Source organism: Nelumbo nucifera, chromosome 3 (assembly GCF_055504915.1).
Source record: "Nelumbo nucifera cultivar China Antique chromosome 3, China Antique-T2T, whole genome shotgun sequence".
NCBI classification, from domain to species: domain Eukaryota; kingdom Viridiplantae; phylum Streptophyta; class Magnoliopsida; order Proteales; family Nelumbonaceae; genus Nelumbo; species Nelumbo nucifera.
Genome location: NC_142651.1, coordinates 44,341,656 through 44,365,985, shown reverse-complemented (window position 1 = coordinate 44,365,985; position 24,330 = coordinate 44,341,656). Strand labels below are relative to the sequence as shown.

Genomic DNA, 24,330 nt, shown 5'->3' with positions numbered 1-24,330 from the left:
TTTTATGGCCGTTTATTAGAACACCCCCTATAGTTTCATGAATTTACTCAAACCTACACTATAATTCATTTACTTAACGACCTTTTACTAAAATGTGTTTGTTTTGCCATCTGAAAATAGTAAATTGATCACCTAAACTGAATGAGAAAACGTTCAAGGGCATGGGTCAATGATTGTTTATTCCAAAATTACCTTTAATACTTCTCTGTACATAAAACAAAGTTGACCGAACATAGCCAAATAGAGTGGTTGCTCATGTCTTACTAGGGGAAAATTGGTATTTTCATTTTTATTTTCTTTTGACTAAATTTATTCAAATTTCAAATAGACATTAAGGCCAAAATTGTCATTTTTCCAATCATCTAGTGAAAGCCGATTAAGTAAATGGATTACAAATTTTATGGATGTTTTAACAAAACGCAAACTGTAGGGTAGGTTTTAGAATGTGTTTGGAAGCGTGGGTGTTTCTTCAGTAAACGTTGTCGCATAGGTGCCACTTCAGCATTTCTCCTCTCATGATCTTCCGTATGCATCGAGAATAGCAAAAAGATGACTTCGGTTTCTATGCACACCTACCGTTTAGGGAAGTTATTTTTTTAAAGCTTCCCCCAACGGTTAGGCGTTTTTTCACTATTGTGCTCATGTGGTGCCTAGTGGCGCCTAGTTGCCATAAACGGTTGCAATTATTACCTTTCTCGGTTTTGCAAGCAAATAAAGTACATGTGGCTTGAACTTTCTGACATAGTTAAAAGTATACCTCTTTTGTTAAAATCCTTTAACAAGATGAATGAAAATGTACAAAATTATCCACATGCAATTATTATTTAGGCCAATTTCTTCAAAAAGAAAAGAGAGTTTATAGTTGCAGTTTTATCTTTGATCAATTGAGAGGAATGACAAGTTTGAAAATAAATCAATTTTAGAAAAGAGATTGGAAGGGGTAGGGGTAGCGAACTAGCGATTGATATGAAGAGCAAATTTGGAAAATAAACATTTTGATCAAAAGTAAATGAATGGGTATTTTGGACATTTTTTGTGCCTCTTGTTAAAGGATTCTAAAAGAGGGAATCTACTTAAAACTCAAAAGTTCAAAGGAGATGATTGCAATTACCAAACTTTGGGGAGGTTTCAATAATAGTAAAAAACTTTTGGGGAACCAATCTTGGTTGGTCTTGGAGCCAAACTTGCCTTGAAATAAACCCCAAAACATTTATAAGGATGTAAAGATGTGAATCAAAGCACTCATGGTTACAAAAGCCATGGTCTCTCTTGATCATTGAGTTACTTAATGAGTTAGTTAAGTGATTTTATCATTTGTTTTTATTTTAATATTTGAATGTATATAATAGATAATGTAAAAGGAATTATTTTACAAAAATTTAATTACAATGATAAAATTTGAACTATATATTAATATATTATGATGACCTACATATTAAATTATTCAATTTAATCAATAAAAATAATATAAGTTATAAACTATATATTTTCATTATTGAAAATCATGTTTTAGTTTATGATTTTCCAAAAATTGATGATATTGGTTTGGTTTGAAAAATAGATCCATAGTTTGATTAACTGAACCGTAAGCACCCCTATTTTCTCCTCACAGATGTTGGAGCCGCAAAAAAACATTTTTCTGAACTTGTATGTTTTCATTCATGTGGAGACATGTTTTCAAAACCGGACCGGAAAACTAGGAATCGATCACTTAACCAGTTCCATTTTACCCAAAACTGCTATTTAGCAAAAAAAATGTTGATTTAGTCAACGAATTGCTAACTTGGGCGGTCGAACCGTCAACCCATTCGACCTGAGAATGGTTTTTAGCTATTTTTTTGGTTTTCTTTAAATTTTAAATTTTTTATTAAAGCAAATCGAACTGTTTGACCTAAGAAATAGACCCAAAACAGTTTCCTCTCGGGTTTGTGTGGAGATATTTCTAATGCTCACTTGAAGTGGCGAAGTAGGTATGAGGAATAAATCGCAATTCTAGTAATTGGTTATTAAGGGGTTGTTTTGAATTATTTAGTTTCAATAGTGTTTCGATTTACAAAAAAAAAGAAAAAGAAAAAGGAGCACCACCCGCTAATTATGCACCATTTTTTTAAAACACATAGAAACCCTATTTTAAGGATATGCATTCTGATTGGGCGTTCAAAGGTGCTTTTATTTTATTTTTTAAATATTTACATTATAACAAAGAATATGACAACTCAAAGCATACTGTCAGCCTTTTTCAAACCCTCCATCTCACCAAACCCAAGACATAATCATTACTCCAACCTTTTTGTAAACAATGATTTGTCAAACGCGATTAATAGGCGTTTCCGTTTTTCTTGAAACGGAGCGTTCATGATTCATGAAACGCATCTGTGCCAACTGCCAACTCCAAGGCCTAAATTTTGTAAAATCCAAATCCATCTGGCCCAATTCTTTAGGAGGCCTGAGAGAGGAGAGAGAAAGATAGTAAGCCCAGGCCTGTCCAGGCCAGGATACTAAAAGAGGTCCGTTCAGTCGCTTTCGATTTTCAAATTTCAATATCCAAAGCAGGGGTATTTTGGATATTTTGATAAAGAAGAGTGGCAAAGTTGCTGTCTTCCTGCACTGGATCGAAATCGACCCCATTACACGCTGGAGCTTGGTTCCATTTCCTTTTCGATCTGAAGCAGCTAGATCTCATTTTCAACTCTACATCCCGAAGTACGTTTCCACAGGCTTTTTTTTTTCCCGCTCTTTTCAATACAATCTGAACCCGTCTTTTGTTTTGTTTTTTTTTGAAAAATATGGATATGTTTATGCGCATTCTGGTAGTTTAGTTATTTTTTTCTTAATTTATTTCTCTGTTTATCTTTGTTTGTTTGGTTTTTTTTTTTTTTTTACAGAGTGATGGTCCTGATGGATCTGCTTCTGTTTTTTGAGGATGCATTTAATTGAAGGTTAGAATGAGTTGTGGAGGTAATCTAATTTGTCTTCTTTTTTCCTGTAAGATTAGTCATTTTTTAGCTTCTTATTTCTTACTTTTTGTGATATTTGTAGATTAAGTTTGTGCAACACAGTAATATTTCTGGGTTGGCCTTTGAAATGTTGGTAAATGCTTACAGTGTTCAGTGGGTATGGAAGATTCTATTTTTTTGAAGATTATGTTTCGTTGATCTCTTTGTTTCAGCTGGAAAGACCGAAGGACTATATCTGGTTCTTGTACCTGAATTTTTGTTGTATGCAAGTCATGGAACATGGAAATGTTGATTCCCTTATCATTCTGAGACTTGGTTCCTCTCTGTTCTCATCTTTGATAGTTGATGCTAGTTGTACATTTTTCGAAACTCCTAAGATAGTCATTGCATAACGACTCTATATGGAGGTCAGGTTCCTCTTTAGATCTATGAAGGGGATACGTCTTTGTATTTTCACGACTTCACGTTATGCTGAATTTGTTCGTGATGCCTGTTTGATTTTCAAAATCCAAATATATAGGTCAAGCGAAGACATTGAGCATGGGAGAGGATTGGAAGTCGTCCATTCAGCTTGGACTTGTTAGGTCACCTTTAGTGAACGTTTTATGGTAGGGAGCTAATCCATTTTCCAGTAAAGTTGGACATTTTTTATTGGATAAAAACTGGAGGTGTAATTCCAGAGTAGCATGGCCCAATACTAGTGGAATCGTGTATTTGGAAGGTAAGAAATTTTGCAATAGTTAGATTCAGTTGAATCAACTGTAGCCCTTGGTAGGTGGAAATAGAGAGGGGGAAGAGTGGTTGGAGGAAAGAAAAGCTGCAATGGATTTGGTAAAGGTGGGGGGCAGAAGAAGCCACTGAGGGGAATGGGGGAGAGAGGGTATTAATAAAGATACATGGATAGGAGGTGAAAAAGGTGGTTCTGTTGCAAAATGAGTACTTCTAATGTACGTCAGTAGGTCTTGATGGCCTTTGTAGGACAACACAGGTGAGGTGGTTGAAAAATAGGAGTGGTGAAGATTAACTTTTCTTTTCAGGTTTATTTCAAGAATGCAATAGAGATTGGGGTCATGACTTCTGTCTTACAAAGAAACTGAAGAATCTTTGAAGGAAAGAAGAAAGAATATTGAGCTTTATCTGATGATAGTGGATCCATTATATTGAATTGGTTGCTTGTTCGTCTGATTTTCTTAGATATTTTCTTGTTGATTGAATCTCTTCTGGTTTGCATTTCTGGTCTTTTCCTGGTTTTCTTATCAAGGATACTTAGTTGATTAATTCCTGTAACCCCAAAAACTCAATACGTATTTTAGCCAACTGGGCTATTGAATATATCTAAATCTATATATATATATATATATATTATTTATATTTATCAATGGGCTGTTGAAAGATGTACTTAAAAAGACTAGCCAAACACCCCCTAAATGGTTCTACAAGTGGTTTTGTCAACAGCCTCAGAGGTTGAAGTTGTTATTCAATCACTATTTTCTGATTCTGCACATAGACATGATGAGTTAGTACAAAGAATGCTTAACAGTTGAGTGAATTCATGATTTAAATATACTCTATTCTGGTTTCTATATAAAAATAAAAGGAAAAGCAACATATTCTACAACATTTTCATCTCCGATGATTTAGCTACAAACACACACACTGCATATTGATGATTGAAATTACAAAACTATAGAAGGAGGGTTTCTATTGTGAGATAAGAGTTCCATTTTATACATTTTCGATATAGAGCCTTTTTGAGGGTATTGTTCTCACATATTATACAATGACCTTCTGTTACCAATAAAATTATAAAAGAGCATCAGAATATTTTACCTCATGATTACACACTGGTTTGCACATTGTTAGATGCTACTGCAATCTATTGTTTTAAGGGTTGTATCAATCATTTGGTCAATCTCTTTTATAAGATGGCTTATCCTGTGGATTAAAGTCCTTGAAGAGGTATGTGTGCCTTTTGATGTTTCTATTGTTTGATCAGTTGCTGCTAATTCTTTCTTTTTGATTGAATATTTTTGGTTATAGGCTGATAGCAAGAAAAGAGGTCATAGAGGCTTCTCTTCCCTGGTTATTTGCCACTTGTCTAACTATAATGCAAAGGCAAGACAAGAACAACGAAATATGCTGAATGATTATAATCTTGTTAGGGACTCCTCAAAGTTACATAATGGAGGCGATGGAGGATTGGCTGCTACTAATGTAGGGGCAACTGTTCTGATACCAAATTGATGAAGGATCAGACTGGAAAGTTGGCTAAGTTTAAGGCCAAAGGTTGAGAAGAAGTATAGGAAATTTGGAAATATTAAGGTTTAACGCAAGGATTTATGAAAACTTGAAAATCTATTTTCTTATGAACAAATGTGCAGGCCAATCCACTTTCAGAAGGCTAGGAATATCTTCTTTGAGGCAATAGCAGCTGAGGAGAGAAGAGACTGAGAGAGAGAAGAGGAGAAAACCAGGAACCACTCAACATGGGAGCTAGAACAATTGTTGGATCTGGCAATCAATCACCAGATTCATTAACTCAGAAAAAAATAAAAAATACTCAGATTTTCATTTTTCAAAGAACAAAATAAGAGTATATATAGACTTTAGTTGAGACATATTCATAAGCAATTAGTTTTATTTTTTATTTTTTTGTTTTTTGTTTTGTTTCAGTTAATCAGATGCTTGTTTCCTCTTCCACTTTTTTCAGCTGCTTGTTAATGTTTGGTGATCAGCCCACCTTTTTTTCCCTTTCCTTTCATCTATTTTCTTTCTCTTTGGATTATAAGTTTAGCTTTTCATCTCCTCATCACCTAATTGCCATCTATTTTTAATCTACTTAATGTATATCATGGTTGCTTTGAGATGATGACATATATACCCACTTAATGTCACCTACCTAGAATTCATTTCTTTGCAACCAAACAAGACCCAACAAGGATTAAAACATGAGTCTAGCATAGCTAAAAACTGAGTTGTTCCTATAATCCCAAGTAAAAAATCAATGTCACCTAACCTTTAGCTTTGGTGCCATTGCTTGGTGCAATGGTAAAACCTTGGGCTGACTAGTGTGAGAATTCCAGTTTGACTTTGAGAGCATCCCCTTGTGCAGAAAATGCTGAAATTTAGGTCCATATTTCATTGAGTAATGGCCCTTTTTATTGTTCTAATATGACTCGACTAAGTGAATCTTAAGGCAAGGACTCACAGACAATATTCAAAATGACCAGAATACATTTCTGCCTACAAAATATACAACATACATAAAAAAATTCAAAAAATCCACTTGGTTGACTATTTGGCTTCTCCATTAGGTGTGTTCAATGGTTAAAAGTTATATTTTTTTGTGGGGTCACAATTGTGTTCAGCCTTGGAGGTTGATGCTTCCAGTTTGAAATCATCAACCACTTGAGGTACCAAAGGTAGGGAGAGGAATTAGATCTACATGAAGAGGAAAAGCTTGCAGTTAGTCCTTGGGTAATGTTAGAGAGCTCTTGCCTGTATGAAGAAAACCAGAAAGGAAAATGCTGGTTTTGAGTTAAAAGATCATATCCACCATGGACAACTTATTGATCCATAGTTTTCAAGGTTCCTAGGTGATAAAATCTGAAAATAGGAAAATCATAAATCCCTACCCCTCCTAAGCTAGTAAATACTGAATAGGGAATAGTTATCTGGAATTCTGAATCTAACTAGTTTAATTGTATGCAAGTAAGTAGCTTACCTCAAGTCACTTGCCAATTTGTGCATGTTGTTCTTTCTTCAAGTATGAAGAAAGAGAATAAACGGAGTTAGAACTTATGCAGTAGAAAAGTTGGAAAAAAAATAAAAAAATAGAAGGAGAAAATTTGGGGCGTTGCCATGTTTTGGTCCAAGAAGAAGAAGACAAGGGGTGGTGCCCCTGTTTCAGATCAAGAAAGCAAAGAGAAAAATGATAAAATGAAACAACAAAAGGAAGAAGAAATTAAGGATGCAGAGCTCCTCTTTCAGACTGACTACCTTTGAGGACAAAAAATATGAAAAAATGCAGGGAAATGAAGAAGAAAAGAAGGGGCAGAGCCCTTGTTCCATACCATCTTTGGGGAGAAAAAAAGGTGAAAATTTTGCAGGTAAATGAATGGGGGGGGTGGCGTTAGAGCCCCTCTTTCAGACTTCCTTTGAAGATAAAAAAGGCAAAAAGGTTGTAGGAAAATGAAGAAGAAAATAAGGGGCAGAGCCCCTGTTTCATTCCGAAAAAATCACTCAAAAAACATAGTGAAAAGACAAAAAAGAAAGAAGAGGACAAATGTGGCAAAGTCCCTATTTAGGAAGAAAAGAAATAGAAAACAAAGAGGTTAAGAAGAATAAGTGGTGTAGGGCATACTGAAAACTGAAGTCCATTGTTATGCAACTACAGGTTGGAGTTGGACTGCCTGTGAAACGAACCTGGCGTTGGAGAGCTCTTGCTCTTCTATTTGATCCTGGTATGAAAATAAAACCCTAGAAGACATTTGCTAGTATTCTTCTAATAGGAAATGGTGATAATATGTAATAGGTTCTATTATAACAAATAGAACTAACCAATAAAAAGACAAGGTTCGAAAACCACCTAGTTGCCTAGGCGTTACCTTGACAACTATGTGCTGGTCTGATCATATAACCATGGTCTTCGAGGAAGGGCATGGATGACAATTCTTGGCAGGACATCAAACAATAGCTCTTCTTGATACTTCCCTAACTTGAAGGTGACCAACGACCTTGTTGTAACCCTCAAGCTGGTTTTGTTGAAACTGACTATTGGGGTAATTTGTAATTCTCTTTAAGTTTATGGCTTATGCTTGTGTGTCCTTTTTAGGGTTTCTAAAATGAGAGATTTTGGTCTGTCAAAGGTAGAGACCTTTTCTTCTATGTATGCTGAAATGTTTGTTATAGAGTATAAAATAGAGTAAAAACCAAAAAGAAAAACCCATTCTTCTGTCTTTTTTTTTATCTTGTTTTTCTCCATCAAAGTTTATTCTTTATTGGTTTCTGTTGCACCAAAAACTTTTGGTAGCGGAGCACAATCTAGCCATCCATCAAAATCCAAAACTGCCCATGGTAACTAGTTCTAGTAGCTCCTCCTTTTGATTATCTCCAAGAGTTTCCAATCCTCATTTTAGAAGGAGAAAACTATGATTTTTGGGGTATACAGATGAAAATTCTTCTCATCTCAAAATATTTGTGGAATTTGGTAGGAGGGTACAAAGAACCATAAGATAATGAAGAACTTGCAACTTGGACAGAAGGAAAAAAAGAGTACAAAGAAAACAAGAAGGATGCAAAAACTTTGTATCTCATCTAGAAAGCAGTAAACAAAGCGATTTTTCCAATAATCATGGTTGCAAAAACTTTTGAAGGAAGCATGGGATATTCTAAAGGAAGAGTTTCAAGGCATAGAAAAAGTAGTTTCTATAAAACTTCAAACTTCATGGAGAGGTTTTGATGATTTGGTGATGAAAGAAATTGAATCTATTCAAGAGTTTCAAGGCATAGAAGAAGTAATTTCTATAATTGTTTTTGTTATTTAGTAATTTCTATAAAACTTTAAACTTCATGGAGAGGTTTTGAAGATTTGGTGATGAAAGAAAAATAATCTATTCAAGAGTTCTTTTCTAGAGTTAGTGGAATTATAAACCAAATTAGAACCTATAGAGATGATACTTTGGATGAAAAGATTATAAAAAGGTTTTGAGAAGTATGCTGATTAAATTTGATCATGTGGTGGCTGCCATAGAAGAAGCAAAAGATTTATCTAAGTTTTTTTTGACCAGTAAAAGAGAGTTTTATTTAAAATAGGTTTAAAATAAAGTTTTACAGCTTGTAGATGGGAATAATGTTCCCAACTTAGTACATAGTTCTGTCCCACTTTACAGCGCAGTCCAAAACAATTGTTGCCTCGGTGCCCCTTGTTTGGCAAGATAATCAGCTGGTCCATTTGCACTCCTTCTGACCCATTTGAATTCAGCCTCTACCTCCTTTGCAATCTTTTCCATGGGCATGGAGTAATTCTATTGTTTGTAGCCCAAGAGATGATCACTTCTGAGTCCCCCTCCACCTCAATATGCCTAAGTCCTAGCTGCTTAGCAAGCTTTAGCCCTTGTAGCAGTGCCAATAACTCAGCTTTTAGTGAATTTCCAATGCCAATCGGTCCTGAGAACAAAGCCAATATCCTCCTTTCAGAATTCCTGATTGCTCCTCCTATACCTGATAGTCCTGGATTTCCAAGAGAGCTTCCATCAAAATTGAGTTTAAACCTGTTGCCTTCTGGAGGTTTCCACTCCACCCTTACTTTTTCTTTCACTCTTGAAAACTGTGCTACCTCTGTCCAGGTTCTTAGAATGTCTGACTGAGAAATCTTGGAAGCTATGCAAGGATTTTACCCAATGAACTAAAGATTTATCTAAGTTTTCTATGCATAAGTTGATGAGCTCTCTTGAAACCCATGAAGATAGAATAAAAATAATCCTTAACCCCTCCTTTGGAGCAAGCTTTTTAATCCAAAATCACTCTTGGAATAATGAAAAAAAAATGGTGGTGAAAAGGAAAATTCAAAAAAGGGTCATCTCAAGGTAGGGGAAGGAAGATGTCAGAAAAATGGAAACAGATGTAGAAGAGGTAAACCATATGGAAGAGGAAAAAGCAAAAGGCAAAATATAGTGTTTTATTTGCAGAAAGGATAATCATATTCTCCAAGATTGCTACTTTATATGCAAAAGGTGTAAAAATCATGTTCATGGCTTCATGCTCCAGAGGATTGTGGGTTTAAAAAGAAAGAGCAAGCTACTACACTTAAAAAGATCTAGAAAATCATCTTTTTTGCTCTTATATGAATATTCAACAAGAGTTGAAAAAAGTTTGTCATTTGGATAGTGCTTGCAGTAATCACATGACAGGAAAAAGGGAATGCTTTCTGAAGCTGAATGAACAATTCAAATAGTAAGTAAAGCTTGGTGATGGAAAGTTGCAAAATGTTGAAGGAAAATGTGTTGTGGTAGTTTGGACCAAGCAAGGTAACTCTAAAACTCATTTATGACGTTCTTTATATTCTTGGGTCAACTCAAAACCTGCTTAGCATCGGACAACTTACACAAAAGGGTATGAAGTATGTATTGGCAATGGTAAATGTGACAATGTGTAATATTTGATAAGAAGTGTCAAATGATTGCTAAAGTAAAAATGGCAACAAATAAGGTGTTTCCACTCATCATATCTCATGATGTGGATTATGTGATGAAAAGAAAGTAGATGGATGATTCCTTGTTATGGTATTTGAAATATGGGTGTTTGAATTTTAAAAGTCTCCTTGTCGAAGAAAAGGAATATGGTGATTGGGTTCCCTCAAATTGATAGAGAACAAATTTATTTTGTGAAGGCTGCATCCATGGGAAGCAACATAGGCTGCCATTCTTGGGGACATTAGAGCACCATTTTAGCTAGTTCATGTGGACATTTGTGATCCAAAAAAGACATCCTCATTCAACAAGAAAAAATACTTTCTTCTTTGTTGATGACTTTACAAGAATGATGTGGGTATATTCTAGATGAAAATCACAAGTATTTTCTATTTTTATTCAATTTAAACTTTGAAGCATTTGTTGAAAATCAAAATGAGCACAAATTAAAAATCTTGTGGATTGGTAAAGGGGGAGAATTTACACCAAAAACGTTTTGGAGGTGTTGCAAAGAACACGATATCAAAAGAGAATTGACAACAAGACATACCTCGTAATATGTGTAGGGGTAAGGCTATGTACATCTATCCCCTCCCTAGACCTCACATTGGTGGGAGCCTTGTGCACTGGGGTGCCCTTTACATACCTCGTAACAAAATGGGAGCCGAAAGAAGAAATAGAACAATTGTAGAAATTGTTCAAAGCATGCTCCGAAGTAAAAAGTTTCCAAACAAAGTTCGGGTTGAAGTAGTCAACACTATTGTCCACATTCTAAATTGCTCTTCTACCAAAGCGGTACAAAGCAAAACACCATTTGAAGCATGGCATAAGAAGAAAAGAGAGAAAATTTTGATAAATGAATAAAATACATTTTCATTATCTATAATGATAAACCGAAGGCATATCAACTACTAAACCCAACTACAAATAAATTGATGGTATAAAAAAATGTGATATTTGATGAAGAGGGAGCATACAACTCTGGAGAAAACTCATCACAAGTGAAGAAGTACCTTATAGAAGCTTTATTTTCAAGGTGTCTAGGCGATTTTGAGTGACACTGGGGCACCTAGTCGTCTAGGCGATACTTGCCTAGGCGATAAGAATTTTATAATAGAAAGAACTAACTTCTGTCTAGTTCCCTAGTTTTATATACCATTCAACATGTATATTAATTGAAAGAATAGCAATTCTCTTTATTAAGAACATTAAATTTCCTCTAAAAATACGAAAGTCATCACATCTAAAAGATAAAAATCTTTTACATATGTTAATTTCATTATTTCCAAAAATAATACTACTATAATGAGTATTTAATAGAGCAATTTCATATCAATTAGTAGCTAAATAAGGTTATTAAATTTATATTATAAATATTCAAGATGGAAAATAAAATGGAAAAAACAAGGATGGAATTTCTGTTTTATTTAATTAGAGAGAGAATAGAAAAAAAGAACATCTTTTTACTTCTATTCTTTCTTTCCTCTTTCTTTTTTTTTTCTCTTCTAAAAACACTTTGATCTTTTAAACTTCAATAGTAAAACATTAAAACAAAGTACAAATGATATATATATATATAATTTGATAAGATACAACAATATAAATGATATTATATAAAGTGCCTGCCTTGTCATTTTTGTCACCTAGAAGAGTGCCTAGTTGCTATAAGTCAAGGCGTTTTGGGCGAGGTTCCTTGCCAAGGGCGCCTAGTCACCTAGGTGATGCCTTAACAACTATTCCTAGAAGATGAAAGGGAAGTAGTGGCAAATAATAATGGGCTTGGAATAATCTCATCAAATGTGGGGCCAGCAAGTTCAAGAAACCTAAGCCCAAGAAGTTCCACTCCAAGATCTGATTCTTCAAGCTCAAGGAATCAAGGTCCATGGTTAGTAAGCTCAAGTGGTGTAGATTTAGACACCCCACCAAGAAAGATATGCTTTCTTCAAGAAACCTTAGGTTCATGTGATGTTGCCTTCTTGCTTTTGAAAGATGCCCTCCCAATTGATGACATAATTAGGGGATGGAATGCAGTAGAAAGTTTTTCAAAGTCCAAACCTACAATCCAGGAAAGTTGGGTACCTTATACACAAAAAAGGATAAAGCTGAATTTTGATGGCAGTTCACTTAGTAATCTGGGGCCATCAGGTGTGTGGGGAGCTTTAACTGATGGAGATCGAAGAATCTTAGCTCTATGCTTAGGACCTATAGGGGTGGGGGACTCACTAAGAGCCGAGGTGTTGGCTCTCGTGCAAGGCTTGAGACTGGCTAAACAATTACGCCTCCATCAGATTGAAGCGGAAGGGGACTCAAGGATGGAAATAAGTTGGATGCAGGTTGCAATCTTGGAATCTGAACACATAGGCAAGCCATGAGACAAATTTGGTGTCTTGTAAGGGAAATTGAAGTAAAATTTAGATGGGTTAGAAGGACAACCAATGGTTTAGCTAAACGAGGGTCAATGAGGGCAGGATTTTTTTGTGCTGCATTGTAAAATTGGAGTTCTATATGGGGTCAGCACTCCTTATTTGGGGTGACTGTTTTGTAATTACGTTTTAATTATTAAATAAAAGTTATTATTTCCAAAAAAGAAAAAGTTTTGGTGAAAGCTGAGGGAAGAAATTGCAATGGATTTATAAAACAAGACATGAGAGTTGGTTGATAAACCAAAAGAAAAAAAGAAGTGACTGGTTTAAAATAGATTTGTAAAGCAAAGTTCAAGGAAGATGTCTCAATTCAAAAATTCAAGGTAAGGTTTGTTGCTGAAAGGTATGTGCATATGTACAACTGGTCAACAACCTGGGGTAGATTTTAGGGAGACATTTGCGCTAGCTGTTAGAATTGAAACCATTAGAGCTGTATTTGCACTTATTTATCAATTTGATATAAAATCATTTTTCCTAAATGAAGACTTAGAAGAGGAGGTTTATGCTGAGAAACCTCAAGGATATGTGATAGAAGGAAAAGAAGGGAAAGTCTATAAGCTTTAAAAAACATTGTATAGGTTAAAGCAAGAATAGATTTAAATGAGCCATACACTGATAAAACATTTTTTATCAGTGTATGGAATAACAAGATTGATAAATATTTTTGCAAGAATAGATTTAAATGAGCCATCACTCTATGCCAAGAAAAAAGGTACACATGATTTAATTCTTGTTTGTCTTTATGTTGATGATTTGATTTATACATCCAAGAGTTGGAGGTTTTTATTTAGAAGTTTTTCTGAAAAGAATCAATACCTACGATTTAGTCCAAAGGAAAGGAACCAATTGGTGCTTATCCCCTCATTGGTGTGTTAATGGAGAGGCTTGCTTTCACTTACTAATCTCCTGCTCCTTTGCAACTTTTATTTGGGAGTGGCTTTTCTCATTGTTTGGGTGTAGGTGGTTTCCTCTGATGAGTGTGCAAAGCTTGTTTGCTTCTACTTTTTTAGGTGACCAAAGAAAAGGGGAAGAGTGTTATGGAGATGTGTGAGGGCGGCAGTTAGCTAGACCATTTGGGAAGAAAGGAATGCAAGATTGTTTTCAGGTAAGGAAAGAACTAGGGAGGCTGTCATAGAAACAATCATGGTGAGAGTGATACACTGGGTAAAATCTATGGAGCTGTTTGCTACTTTCTCAACAGGTGATTTTATGAAAAATTGGATAGAAGTGGCCAGTTCTGACTACCAGTCTACTACAAGCCCTATTTGGTTTCCACCAATGAATGACTACGTAAAGTTAAACATTGATGGAAGCAGTGCAGGTAATCCAGGTCCCTCTGGTACTGGAAGGGTGTTTAGAGATGGTGAAGGCAGAATTATTGGTCTATTTTCAGGCTCAATTGGAGTAAGTGATTCTTTAAGGGCTGAGGTTATGGCTGTCATGGAGGGGACTGCAAAAGGCAAAGGACATGAATGATGAATCTAAGGAAGCTGGTTATAGAAGGTGATTCAAAGCCAGTAGTGGAGTGGCTGCATAAGGAAGAAAAAGGATTTTGGATTTTTATCAATGAAAAGAAAAGATTCAAGTAGTTGACGCAAAATATGGATGTGAAATTCAGTTGGGTTAAAAGAACTGTAAATGGGTTTGATGATGTATTAGCAAAGCAAGGGGTAGGAAGGAATCATTTGTTTTGGGCTCAATTGTAATGGAAAAATTCTACTGTGGAGAGTTAAGAAAGTTTACCTCTCCTATTCTTGTAATTGTTTTCTCATAATTCTAATGAAATTCTGTTATTGATAAAAAAATGGTTTGATTTATACAACTAATAGCCCAGATTTATTGAATGAATTTAAATTGGCAATGGCAAAAGAATATGAGATGACTGATTTGGGGTTGATGAGATAGTTTATGGGGAAACAACTGAAGCAAAGGGGAGGTGGAATTTTCATGTCTTAAGAAAATTACGTTGATGATTTGTTAAATAGATTTCACATGAAAGCTTGCAAACGCTTGGTCACTCCTATGGTTGCAAATGTAAAATTGTCAAAAGGAGTAGAATTGGTTAATGCATTAGTTTTTAGAAGTCTTGTTGGATCCTTAATTCATCTCAGCAACACAAGGCTGGATATAGTACTTGCTGCAAGTATTGTTTTAAGATACATAAACTGCAAAGAGACTGGGACGAATGGACCCTAGTATCTTCTCTTGTAATATCTTTTCTTTTATTGTTGGCTAATGGGCCTCTCTTAATGGGCCTGTTATTTCTTTTTTGTTTAATCTCTTTATGTTAATGCCTAACTGGCCGCCCACTTAAGGGCATACTTGTCATTACTCTAACTTTAATTCTTAATAAAAAAAGGGTTAGAGGAGAAAGGAGAGATGATTCGATTTTTTCTTCTTCTTCCTTTTCTTTTCGCCATCTTCTTCTCTTGTATTGCTGCTCTTACTTCTCTTCTTCCTTTTCTTCTAATCTTCAAATTTACACCTAATATTTGAGGACTGATTTGCATCTTAAACAAGCCAAGTAAAAATCATTTTGGGGCAGCAAAGAGAATCCTTAGATATGTGAAAGGAACAAAAAGTTTTGGACTGAAAAATATGTATGTGAATATGATTGCAAGTTGGTTGGTTATTCAGATAGTGATTTGGCTGGTTTATTAGATGATTAGAAAAGCACATCTCGATATATTTTTACTTTGGGTTGTAAGGTGATTTCTTGGTCATCCAAGAAACAAAATACAGTAGCACTTTCTTTAGTTGATGTTGAATACATTTCAGCCACTAGTGAAGCATGTGAAGCGGTTTGGCTTAAAAGACTTTTGAAGATCTTCAATATGCATAAGAAGGCTGAAAAACCATATATTGTGACAACTCCTCAGCTCGAAGACAAGAAATCCAATTTTTCATGGAAGGACAAAACACATTGAGTTGAGACACCATTTATTCAGAGAGTTAGTGAGAAGGGGCAAATTGAATTGAAGTTCATCAAGATTGAAGACCAACTTGCCAATATCTTTACCAAGCTTCTAGCTTCTGGAAAATTTATGCACTTTAAAGATCTTGGGAAAATTACAAATTAGTGTTGGACCTTTTTTTTTGATAACTAAATTAGTGTTCAACTTGAAATGATGGCTGTTGGGGTGAATCGTTAATTTTCTTTTAATTTATGGCTTATGTTTTTGTGTCCTTTTTTGGGTTTCTAAAAAGATAGTTCTAGATCTGTGAAAGGCAGATACCTTTTCATCTATGTATGTTGAAATGTTACAAAATAAGAAAATAGAGTAAAAGCCAAAAGGAAAACCTTGTTCTTCTGCCTTTGCCTTTTTATCTTTTTTCTCCATCTAAGTTTATATTTTCCCGGTTTCTAGGTTCTAGCCCACTGCATTCCTGTTGCATCAATAGGTTTCTGACCCATGTATGATATGAAGCACAATTTTTTCTTCTCTCAACTTAAACTTGTTAACAGCTTCTTCTGAAACAGTGTTTATCTTATTCTTTCTACAACATATCCTACCTACTCCGAAAAATGTTTTTTTTTTTTTTATCAATAACAATAAACTTTATTAAAAATATGAGAATTTAGTTACAAGAGAGGGGGAGGTAAACTGTCTTAACTCCCCACCAGCATATTACAAAGAAAAAGGAATTAGAAATTAACCAAAACAAAGAATCCCTATTCACCCCTTGCTTGGCTAACCCATAGACAATTGAGTTAGCAATTTTCTTCACCCAATTGTATTTCACCTCAATGTCCCTAGTCAGCCATTTGAATTTTTTCCTTTCATTACTTCGAAACATGCTTTTTATGTTCCCTATCTTCCTTTGCAATGGTAGGGGCCAAATATGGAGCTTTTGGGGGCTAGGCTATTTCTCCTAGTTATGAAAGATTCACTCCTTTTCCCTTTTGGACAAATTATTAAGGTCTAAGGAGGCAAGCAACAATAAAGATCCTGGTGAAATAGGTTTCATCAAGCAACAACTCAAGAAAGGATATTTCTTAAGCAAAAAAGTCAAGAAACCAAGAAAGATGCAGAACTAACTCAAGAAACAACCAAGAAGTAATGAAGAACCATGTAAGAATGCAAAAAAAAAAAAGGAGATCAGCAGAGAAATCAAATCTCATCATCATTACTATCATCCAAGCCTTATCCCAATCCATATCCAGCTATATGGGATTGGCAACATGAATCCTATCTCACCACCATTCTGTTCTGTTTAATGCCATAAGAGAAATCAAATCTGATAGAAAGAAATAGAAAATCGATTAGAATAATTTTTGATCTTACCCAATAAGAAGGGAGAAGGAAAAAAAAATAGAAAAGGAAAACCCCTTCCAAGAATAGCAATTCTTGAATATGGAATTCAATGCTTTATGGATTTACTCAATCACTCTAATTTTCTGTGGTCTTACAAAGACTTTATATAGAATAAAGGATGGGCCAAGCATTAGAACACTTTTCTACTAATATTACAATTCCCGAAAAATAAGAAACTCGATTCCCATAGCCAATTGACACTCTATCAGTAATACAGTCATAACTCTTTTACAACACATTGGATCTACAACTACAAGATCTTGGTCTTGTTGGGTATACAATCTATCTAATGACACCAAAATCAAACAAAAGTGACAAGTTTTGGCCCCTAAAAAATAGATTGAAAGATATTTGATGAACTTGCAACTTGATTGAATGAACTTTATTTCAAGTGGGTCTCATGCACTAAGACAACTTTTTTAACCATCTAAACCAAACCCATCAACACCTAAGGTGACATTTGTATTACGGTGGATTTGGAATTAGAGGAGGAATTGAATTTATCGATTCTTTGAATCTCCATATTCCATCATAGGTAGTTTCTTTATTGCATAATGGAATTGGGAGAAATAATGATTTCCTATAATACTCAGACCTCTATTTTATGCATGGTAGATACTTCAATTTTTATTGTAAATCTGGTAACTGACACTTTGTCCAGCCATGCCCTTGTCATATCTGGGTAGCATAGGTGAATTCCACTGAAACATGGAATTCAAATTAGCATCTTGTCCAGCCATGTTCTTGGGCAACTTTAATCTGTTTATACTGTCTTCTCTCCATCCTTTCAGATTCTGAGAAGTTTCCATTTCTCAATAAATACAATTCAAGGCTAATCATCACCTCAAAAAACACCACAAGAGGGGGGGGGTCATTTCTGTAGAATAAAATGGAAGCTGAAATCAAAAACATTCCGCCCAAACACAGCCTAAAGGAAGATAAGACAACAGAGGCATGCCCTAAGTAGTGGTGGGAGCGGCTGGGCCCACCAAAGGACATGTAGTTTTCTTCAACTTCTTGCCTCAGATCCTTTTGTGATCTGGGAGCCTGGGAATGAATCCAGAACTCCTTTGCAGAATTTTTTACTTGTTTTCAGATCTGAGAGCTTCCTTTTGGGTATTCAAATAAGATCAAATGAGCATCTTTGCATATTCTATTACATCAAACCTTGAATATTGAAAACCTTTGTTCCCATGAAGAATTACTTGTATTAAAGATACAAAAAATTAATCATATAAAAGAGATGTAGTTGTATTACATTATTTTAACACAACTAAACTGTATAGGGATTTACTGGACTGCGTTTGCGGAAGTGAATGAGAGGATTTGGGCCTACATTGTAGGGATTTAATGGAACTGGGTGTGATATGTGGTAGGGGGGGTGAAGAAACCTTGAGATAGATCCTCTAGAATCAGAGAAAAAACCAGCTAGGAGTTGCAAAGTTCACTTTAGGACTACAAGAGAAAGGGGTAGAGGGGGCAGGGGGGCAAGGCTTTTTTGAGATAGCCATGTTTTGAGGTTGGTGGTTTTCTTGCCAAGTAATCTGGGGATTTGGCTGGGCAAGGTTTCTTATTGGTTTATGGGGGTTTACTTTGAGTCAGCTTTTTTCTTGTGTATAAAGGCCTTATTTAGGATGTATCTTCAGGTTGATGTTGCTCCCTGGTCCCTGCTGGGTTTTTGTGCTCTTCTCTGGCTTTGGTTGGGCCAGGGCTTATATACTTGTATGAATTTTTGTTTCTTTAGTAAATTTTTATTTTACTATAAAATATAAAACTAAATATTATTGAAAACGTTTTCTATAAAACTAAATATTATGTTCAGTATTTTTGGTCTTTGTATGGAGGGTGGGGTATGCTTCTGATTAGTTAGAGTACTACTAAGGGGGTGTTTCCAAAGTATATGATTTTGTTTTCTGAAACAAAAACATCACTCCAGCAAAAATGTATTGTTTTTTCTCACATTGCAGTTTTTGTTTTAGAAAACAACACCATTCACATTGGCCAACATTCCCTAAATTAAAGAAAAGTATCACTACATTATTACTTCCTACTGCTCAGATCTTAATGCAATCCATTGGTAAGGTTCCTAGTTTGCCAAGTCTCCTAGGTGTCACATGAAGAGCACTTCTAAAAATAAAAGCATGGTATAAACGAATATGATAGGTTACATGTATCCTCAACGTGGGTTTTAAGAAACAAAGAGTCATGTCCATGTTTCTCCCATTATTGTTGGTTTTCCTTTCCATATCCATGAATTAACCAACACTGATTGCACTAATCAAGGATGACTGTTACCGCCCCCAAAAATTTTTTTTTCCTTCCATTTTTTTTGGGTGGTGGTAGTGGGAGGTAATTGGGTGTATAAGCAAAAGCTTTGTCATTAAGTCCCCGTTTGGGATGGCTTCTGCATTTGGGGTGAGTTGCATTAATTGAACTGCTTTGGTTGAGCACCCGGGTTCTGGATAAGCTACTCAGAATAGCTTCATATTAGTCACAATTCTGGCATTTGGAATGCCTATGTTGGTTTTCTGGATTTTCACCAAACACAACTTCAGAGATTTCTGTGTGGAGCCCAGCTCAGAATGCCAGAAGCCGTGCCCCGAAAGCCCTCCCAAACGAGCACTGATTTTGAACAATCCACTTAGGTGGATTCTAAGATCTATGAATAGCTTAGCAGATGCTTTGGCAAGGGAAGGGATTACCTTGTACCATTGTACTTGTCATTAGGAGTTTGTCATCCTTGCTAAAACAGAACTCTTCTAATTGTTACTGAAAAAATAAGAATGGTAAGGTGATGAAAAACTTAAAACGTACCAGCCTTACTTGGTCATGCTTACTTTTCTCCTTTTTGTTATTTTCCAGTGAACATGGCTTTTGAATCTTCTCTTTATATATAATATATTTTAGTGATTGCTTACATTAATTGGCCTTATGCATTTGTAGAAGGAATGGAAGGAACAGACATCCAAGCCATTCAAACTATGCCAAGTGGTGACCGTCCTAGAACTAAATGGACATCAACAATGGACCGCTATTTTATTGACATTATGATAGAACAAGTGCATAAAGGGAATAAAATTCGGAATACATTTCGAAAAAAGGCATGGGAAGACATGGTTGTTTTGTTCAATGCAAAATTTGGATCACAGTTGGACAAGGAGATTTTACGGAATCGATCAAAGAAGTTGAGGCTTAAGTATAATGCTGTGAAGGTTCTTCTTGACCAAAACGGATTTCATTGGGATGAGACACGAAAAATGGTTATAGCAGATGATCATGTCTGGGATGATTATCTTAAGGTGTGTTTCTTTTACACTGTTTATTTACATTCACTATTCATGACATTAACTAACATACTATATATAAAGGTACACCCGGAGGCACAAACATACAGAACCAAAACAGTGCCAAATTATAATGATTTATGCATAATCTATGGAAAGGAAGCTGTTGATGGAGCAACTGATTGTTCAGATCACAATGTTAAGCTTGATAATGGTATCTCAGGAATGGAGATTGTTGCAGTTACTGCAGATCCACAATCTCCTGCAGTACCAACTGGCCGTGAAGATCTTTGTTTGGTAAGGTACAAAAGCTGTTGTGCTATCTCAGTCATTTTTGTTCTGTTTTCTTTTGCTAATTTTCTCATGGAAAATGTCCATGTTGGATATATGATAAATTTATGTTTGGGAGCAAGTTTCCTGATTAGTTATTAATTAATTTGGTAGATGTCCTGAAAGGATAGAAGGAATGGATAATCAAGTCCCCTCCAGTAGTGAGCGTTCAAGGACAAATTGGACTCCGACGATGGACCGTTATTTCATAGACATTATGATAGAACAGGTTCATAAAGGGCATAAAAATGGTAATATATTTCGTAAAAAAGCATGGGAGGAAATGGTTGTATCCTTCAATGAAAAATTTGGATTCCATTTGGACAAGGAAGTCCTGAAAAACCGCCACAAAAAATTGAGGCTGCAATATAATGCCATGAAGATTCTTCTTAGCCATGGCGGGTTTCACTGGGATGAAACAAGACAAATGGTAACAGCTGACAATAGTGTTTGGGATGATTATCTGAAGGTATATTTCCCACTATCCATTTTATCTTAGGCTCTTAGCCTACCATATGAAATTATCAATTTACAAGTAGCTAAATCATGATTCATGTAGGTTCACCCTGAAGCACGATCATATAGAACTAAGACTGTCCCAAATTATAAAGATATGTCCGTGATATATGGAAACGAAACTGCTTACCATGGATCAGTTGATGATGCAAATCTTGCTGATGACACTCCTAAAGTCAAAATTTCTGGAGTTTCAGGGGCTTCACAATCACCAGCTGTGTCTGTTGTTCCTGGAGATCCAGGTGTGGTAAGGTGATGCCAAATTGAAACAACTCTAAGGATGTTGGTCATTTCAATTTTCTATTTTTTGGTTGTTTTTCATTAGTTGGCTACTTTGTGGGCCAACTGTGGCATTATTAATGTATATTCCTTTGGCAACTTGACATGCATTTGACGAAAAGAATGTTTTCTTCTTTTCCCATAGGACTTCCCTATTTGTTGGAGGAATGGATAACCAAGACCCTCCAAGTATTGATCATTTGAAGACTAACTGGACTCCTCCAATGGATCGTTATTTCATGGATATTATGTTAGAACAGATAAGTAGTGGGTGCAAGATTGGTAGTGCATTTCGAAAAGAAGCATGGACACAAATGCTTGCACTGTTCAATTCAAAATTTGGATTAGAACTAGACAAGGATGCTTTGAAGAATCGACATAGAAAATTGAGGATGCAATACAATGCTATGAAAACTCTTCTGGACCATAGTGGGTTTTGCTGGGATGAAACACGACAAATGGTTACAGCTGCAGATATTGTTTGGGATGATTATCTCAAGGTGCAAATATTTATATGGTTTACATTGTGATGTGCTAATTTTCATCTAGCTAGTATGTTACATTCTTACATAAGGTTAATGCAGGCACACCCAGAAGTGCGATCATATAGAACTAAAACTCTGCCAAACTATAATGACTTGTGTGTGATATACGGAAATTCAAGTACTGATGGAAGACACAGCTGTTCCGGGCATGATGCTGATCCTGAAGACACCCCAGGGGTGAAAATTGAAGTAGAGGGGCCACAGTCACCAACCTCTGCTGCCCATGGAGATCCAGTGATTGATACACAAGAATCTTCATCGTATTCAGCTGGGGCCGTGGATACATTGAATCAACAGAACAAGCGCCCAATTGTAGCACCATTGACCTTTGCAAATTCTAGAAAAATGCCAAGGAACACTGATGAGTGTATGATAGAAGCTCTTCGTGAAATGGCACATGCAGTTACATCATTGGCAAATAAAAAGAAAGACAATGAGGTCCCTAGTACACTAGAAAAGGTAGTTAATGCACTTCAGGCTATACCAGATATAGATGAAGATCTCTTTTTAGATGCTTGTGATCTGCTGGAGGATGAACAAAAAGCAAAGATGTTTCTGGCTCTGGATTCCACAATCCGCAAGAAGTGGTTGATGAGGAAGCTTCGGCCTTAGTGACCTTACCTATCGGGTGATATTTAACTAGTAGTTTGTTTTTTCGGATGTGCATTGACTTGTTAACTTATTGTTCGTAGCGAGTACTGTGGAAATCAGTGTCTTCTAGTATTTTTTGATAAAAAGAACTGAATCTTCAACTAATGTTAATGTTGAATTTTCTGCTTATCTAACAATTCTCATCCAATGTTTTCCTTGTACTTCTTGTAATTAGACTGGTAACTGTTGGCAGCAGTAGAGATCTATAATATACATTGAGTTCTTACGGTTCATTTATCTAGATTTACTTGCAACTAGCAAGACGCAAACGCAACATGAGCACATTGAGCAGTAGTCCCAGACCCTACAGTACAGTCTACTCAATCCACTGGTTAAAGGGCCACTATATTACTTGACACTTATGCGTATATTAATGTATTGGGTGCAGTTGCATATGAACTGTGGAAGATTCACTTAGTCTTGTATCGTTTTCACATGGCCAGAATGTCCTGCATGGTCTCTAGTTGGCCGCATTTGTTGGCTCACCTTTTATTTTGTCTACCGCATGGTCTCTAGGTCATAGGCTATTTAAGTCCATATGTGCAGCTTTGGGGTCATTGTCGCAGTTTAAGGAATGTTCACGACTTCTGAGTAAGGTTCAATTGTTCAAAGTATCAAAAATGCAATTCTAAAACTATTGGATACACTTTTGATATGCACAGATATGGTGGAAAAATCAAAACTTGCATGAATACACCAAGCAACTCCAATAAATCCCAAAAATATATCAATTAGACTACGCTCGTCACACAAATGACCATGTATATGCACATATGGTTTATGTGAAGCTTAAACTATCAAGATATAACAGAGGAAAAGGAAAACGGTGTATAGGAATTAAAGTGACTCAAATCAAGAAAAAGAAACTAATTTCATTTATTGTTTGTTTTTTTATTTTTTTAATTTTCTAGATGACAATATTACTAAGAAAATTTTGGTAAAGGTGGCTCAAAAAGTTCAAACCAAAACACATGCCAGTTTAACAAATTCTAGCTATGTAACTTACTTAAAAGAATCTTTCTCTCACTTAGGTGACTTGTGCTTGAGTCTTAGCAATTGTGCTTATGTAACTATATATTTTTTAGCAGAGTTAATTTACATGGTAATTCAAATTTGTGAGAATTGATATCAGTTTGTGATGGTCAAGTATGGGTTTATAATTATTTGTACTTTACACTGCAAATACATACGAAATAATGCAAAATACAAGGTTTTGCTCTCTATATATTTGTATCTGTATTCCTTCCATCCAAACTGAGCCTTCAGTTTGGGAGGAGTGCAAATACAAATATGTTCAATATAAAACTTTATATACCATATTTCTAAATCTTGTATTTATACAGTACATATTTGCATGTATTTGCAATTTTCCCAGACTAGATCTTAACCTTAATCTCGTAAGAGTACAAATACAAATATGTAGAGGCAAAACCTTGTATTTTGTATATATTTGTACTGTACATATTTATATTTGTATTCTTTCTAAATCGAGCCTGTATTAGTTTTTGATGGTCAAATATGATATTGTAACAGTTAACACAGTAAGGGATGGGTTTGTATCAGTCTGTACTAGTTGAGTATCAGATTACAATAATAGTTGAATATGGATTTGTAACAAAATAGATACGAAAAAGTACGAAAAGACCCAATGCAAATTTCTGAATTCCACTATACATCTATTAACATTCAAAATGCCAAAAACCCCAACTCTATTTGTAATTATTAACATTCGAAATGCCAAAAACCCCCCACTCTATTTGTAATTGGTTAAACGTGTGATTATAACAGCCAAGTGTAGTTTGTAACTTTGTATCAGTATTTCCAGTCCATCGTTGATTT

General features: G+C 35.4%; 1 protein-coding gene across 3 annotated transcripts; it reads left to right on the top strand.

Annotated features, from left to right (window-relative positions):
- Positions 1-2,617: 2,617 nt before the first annotated feature.
- On the top strand, positions 2,618-22,725 carry LOC104612854 (L10-interacting MYB domain-containing protein-like). 3 transcript variants are annotated; one of them, XM_010280465.2, is made up of 8 exons: positions 2,618-2,703; positions 2,886-2,958; positions 19,830-20,185; positions 20,255-20,472; positions 20,615-20,969; positions 21,060-21,268; positions 21,441-21,795; positions 21,880-22,725. In XM_010280465.2, exons 2-8 carry the CDS (start codon positions 2,946-2,948, stop codon positions 22,450-22,452), a joined length of 2,079 nt encoding a protein of 692 aa, XP_010278767.1. In that variant the 5' UTR covers positions 2,618-2,703; positions 2,886-2,945; the 3' UTR covers positions 22,453-22,725. The 3 variants fall into 3 exon arrangements, with proteins under 3 accessions (XP_010278767.1, XP_010278766.1, XP_010278768.1); XM_010280464.3 differs by having other exon boundaries at positions 2,626-2,703; positions 2,886-2,939; XM_010280466.3 differs by lacking the exons at positions 2,618-2,703; positions 2,886-2,958 and adding an exon at positions 3,034-3,114.
- Positions 22,726-24,330: the final 1,605 nt, after the last annotated feature.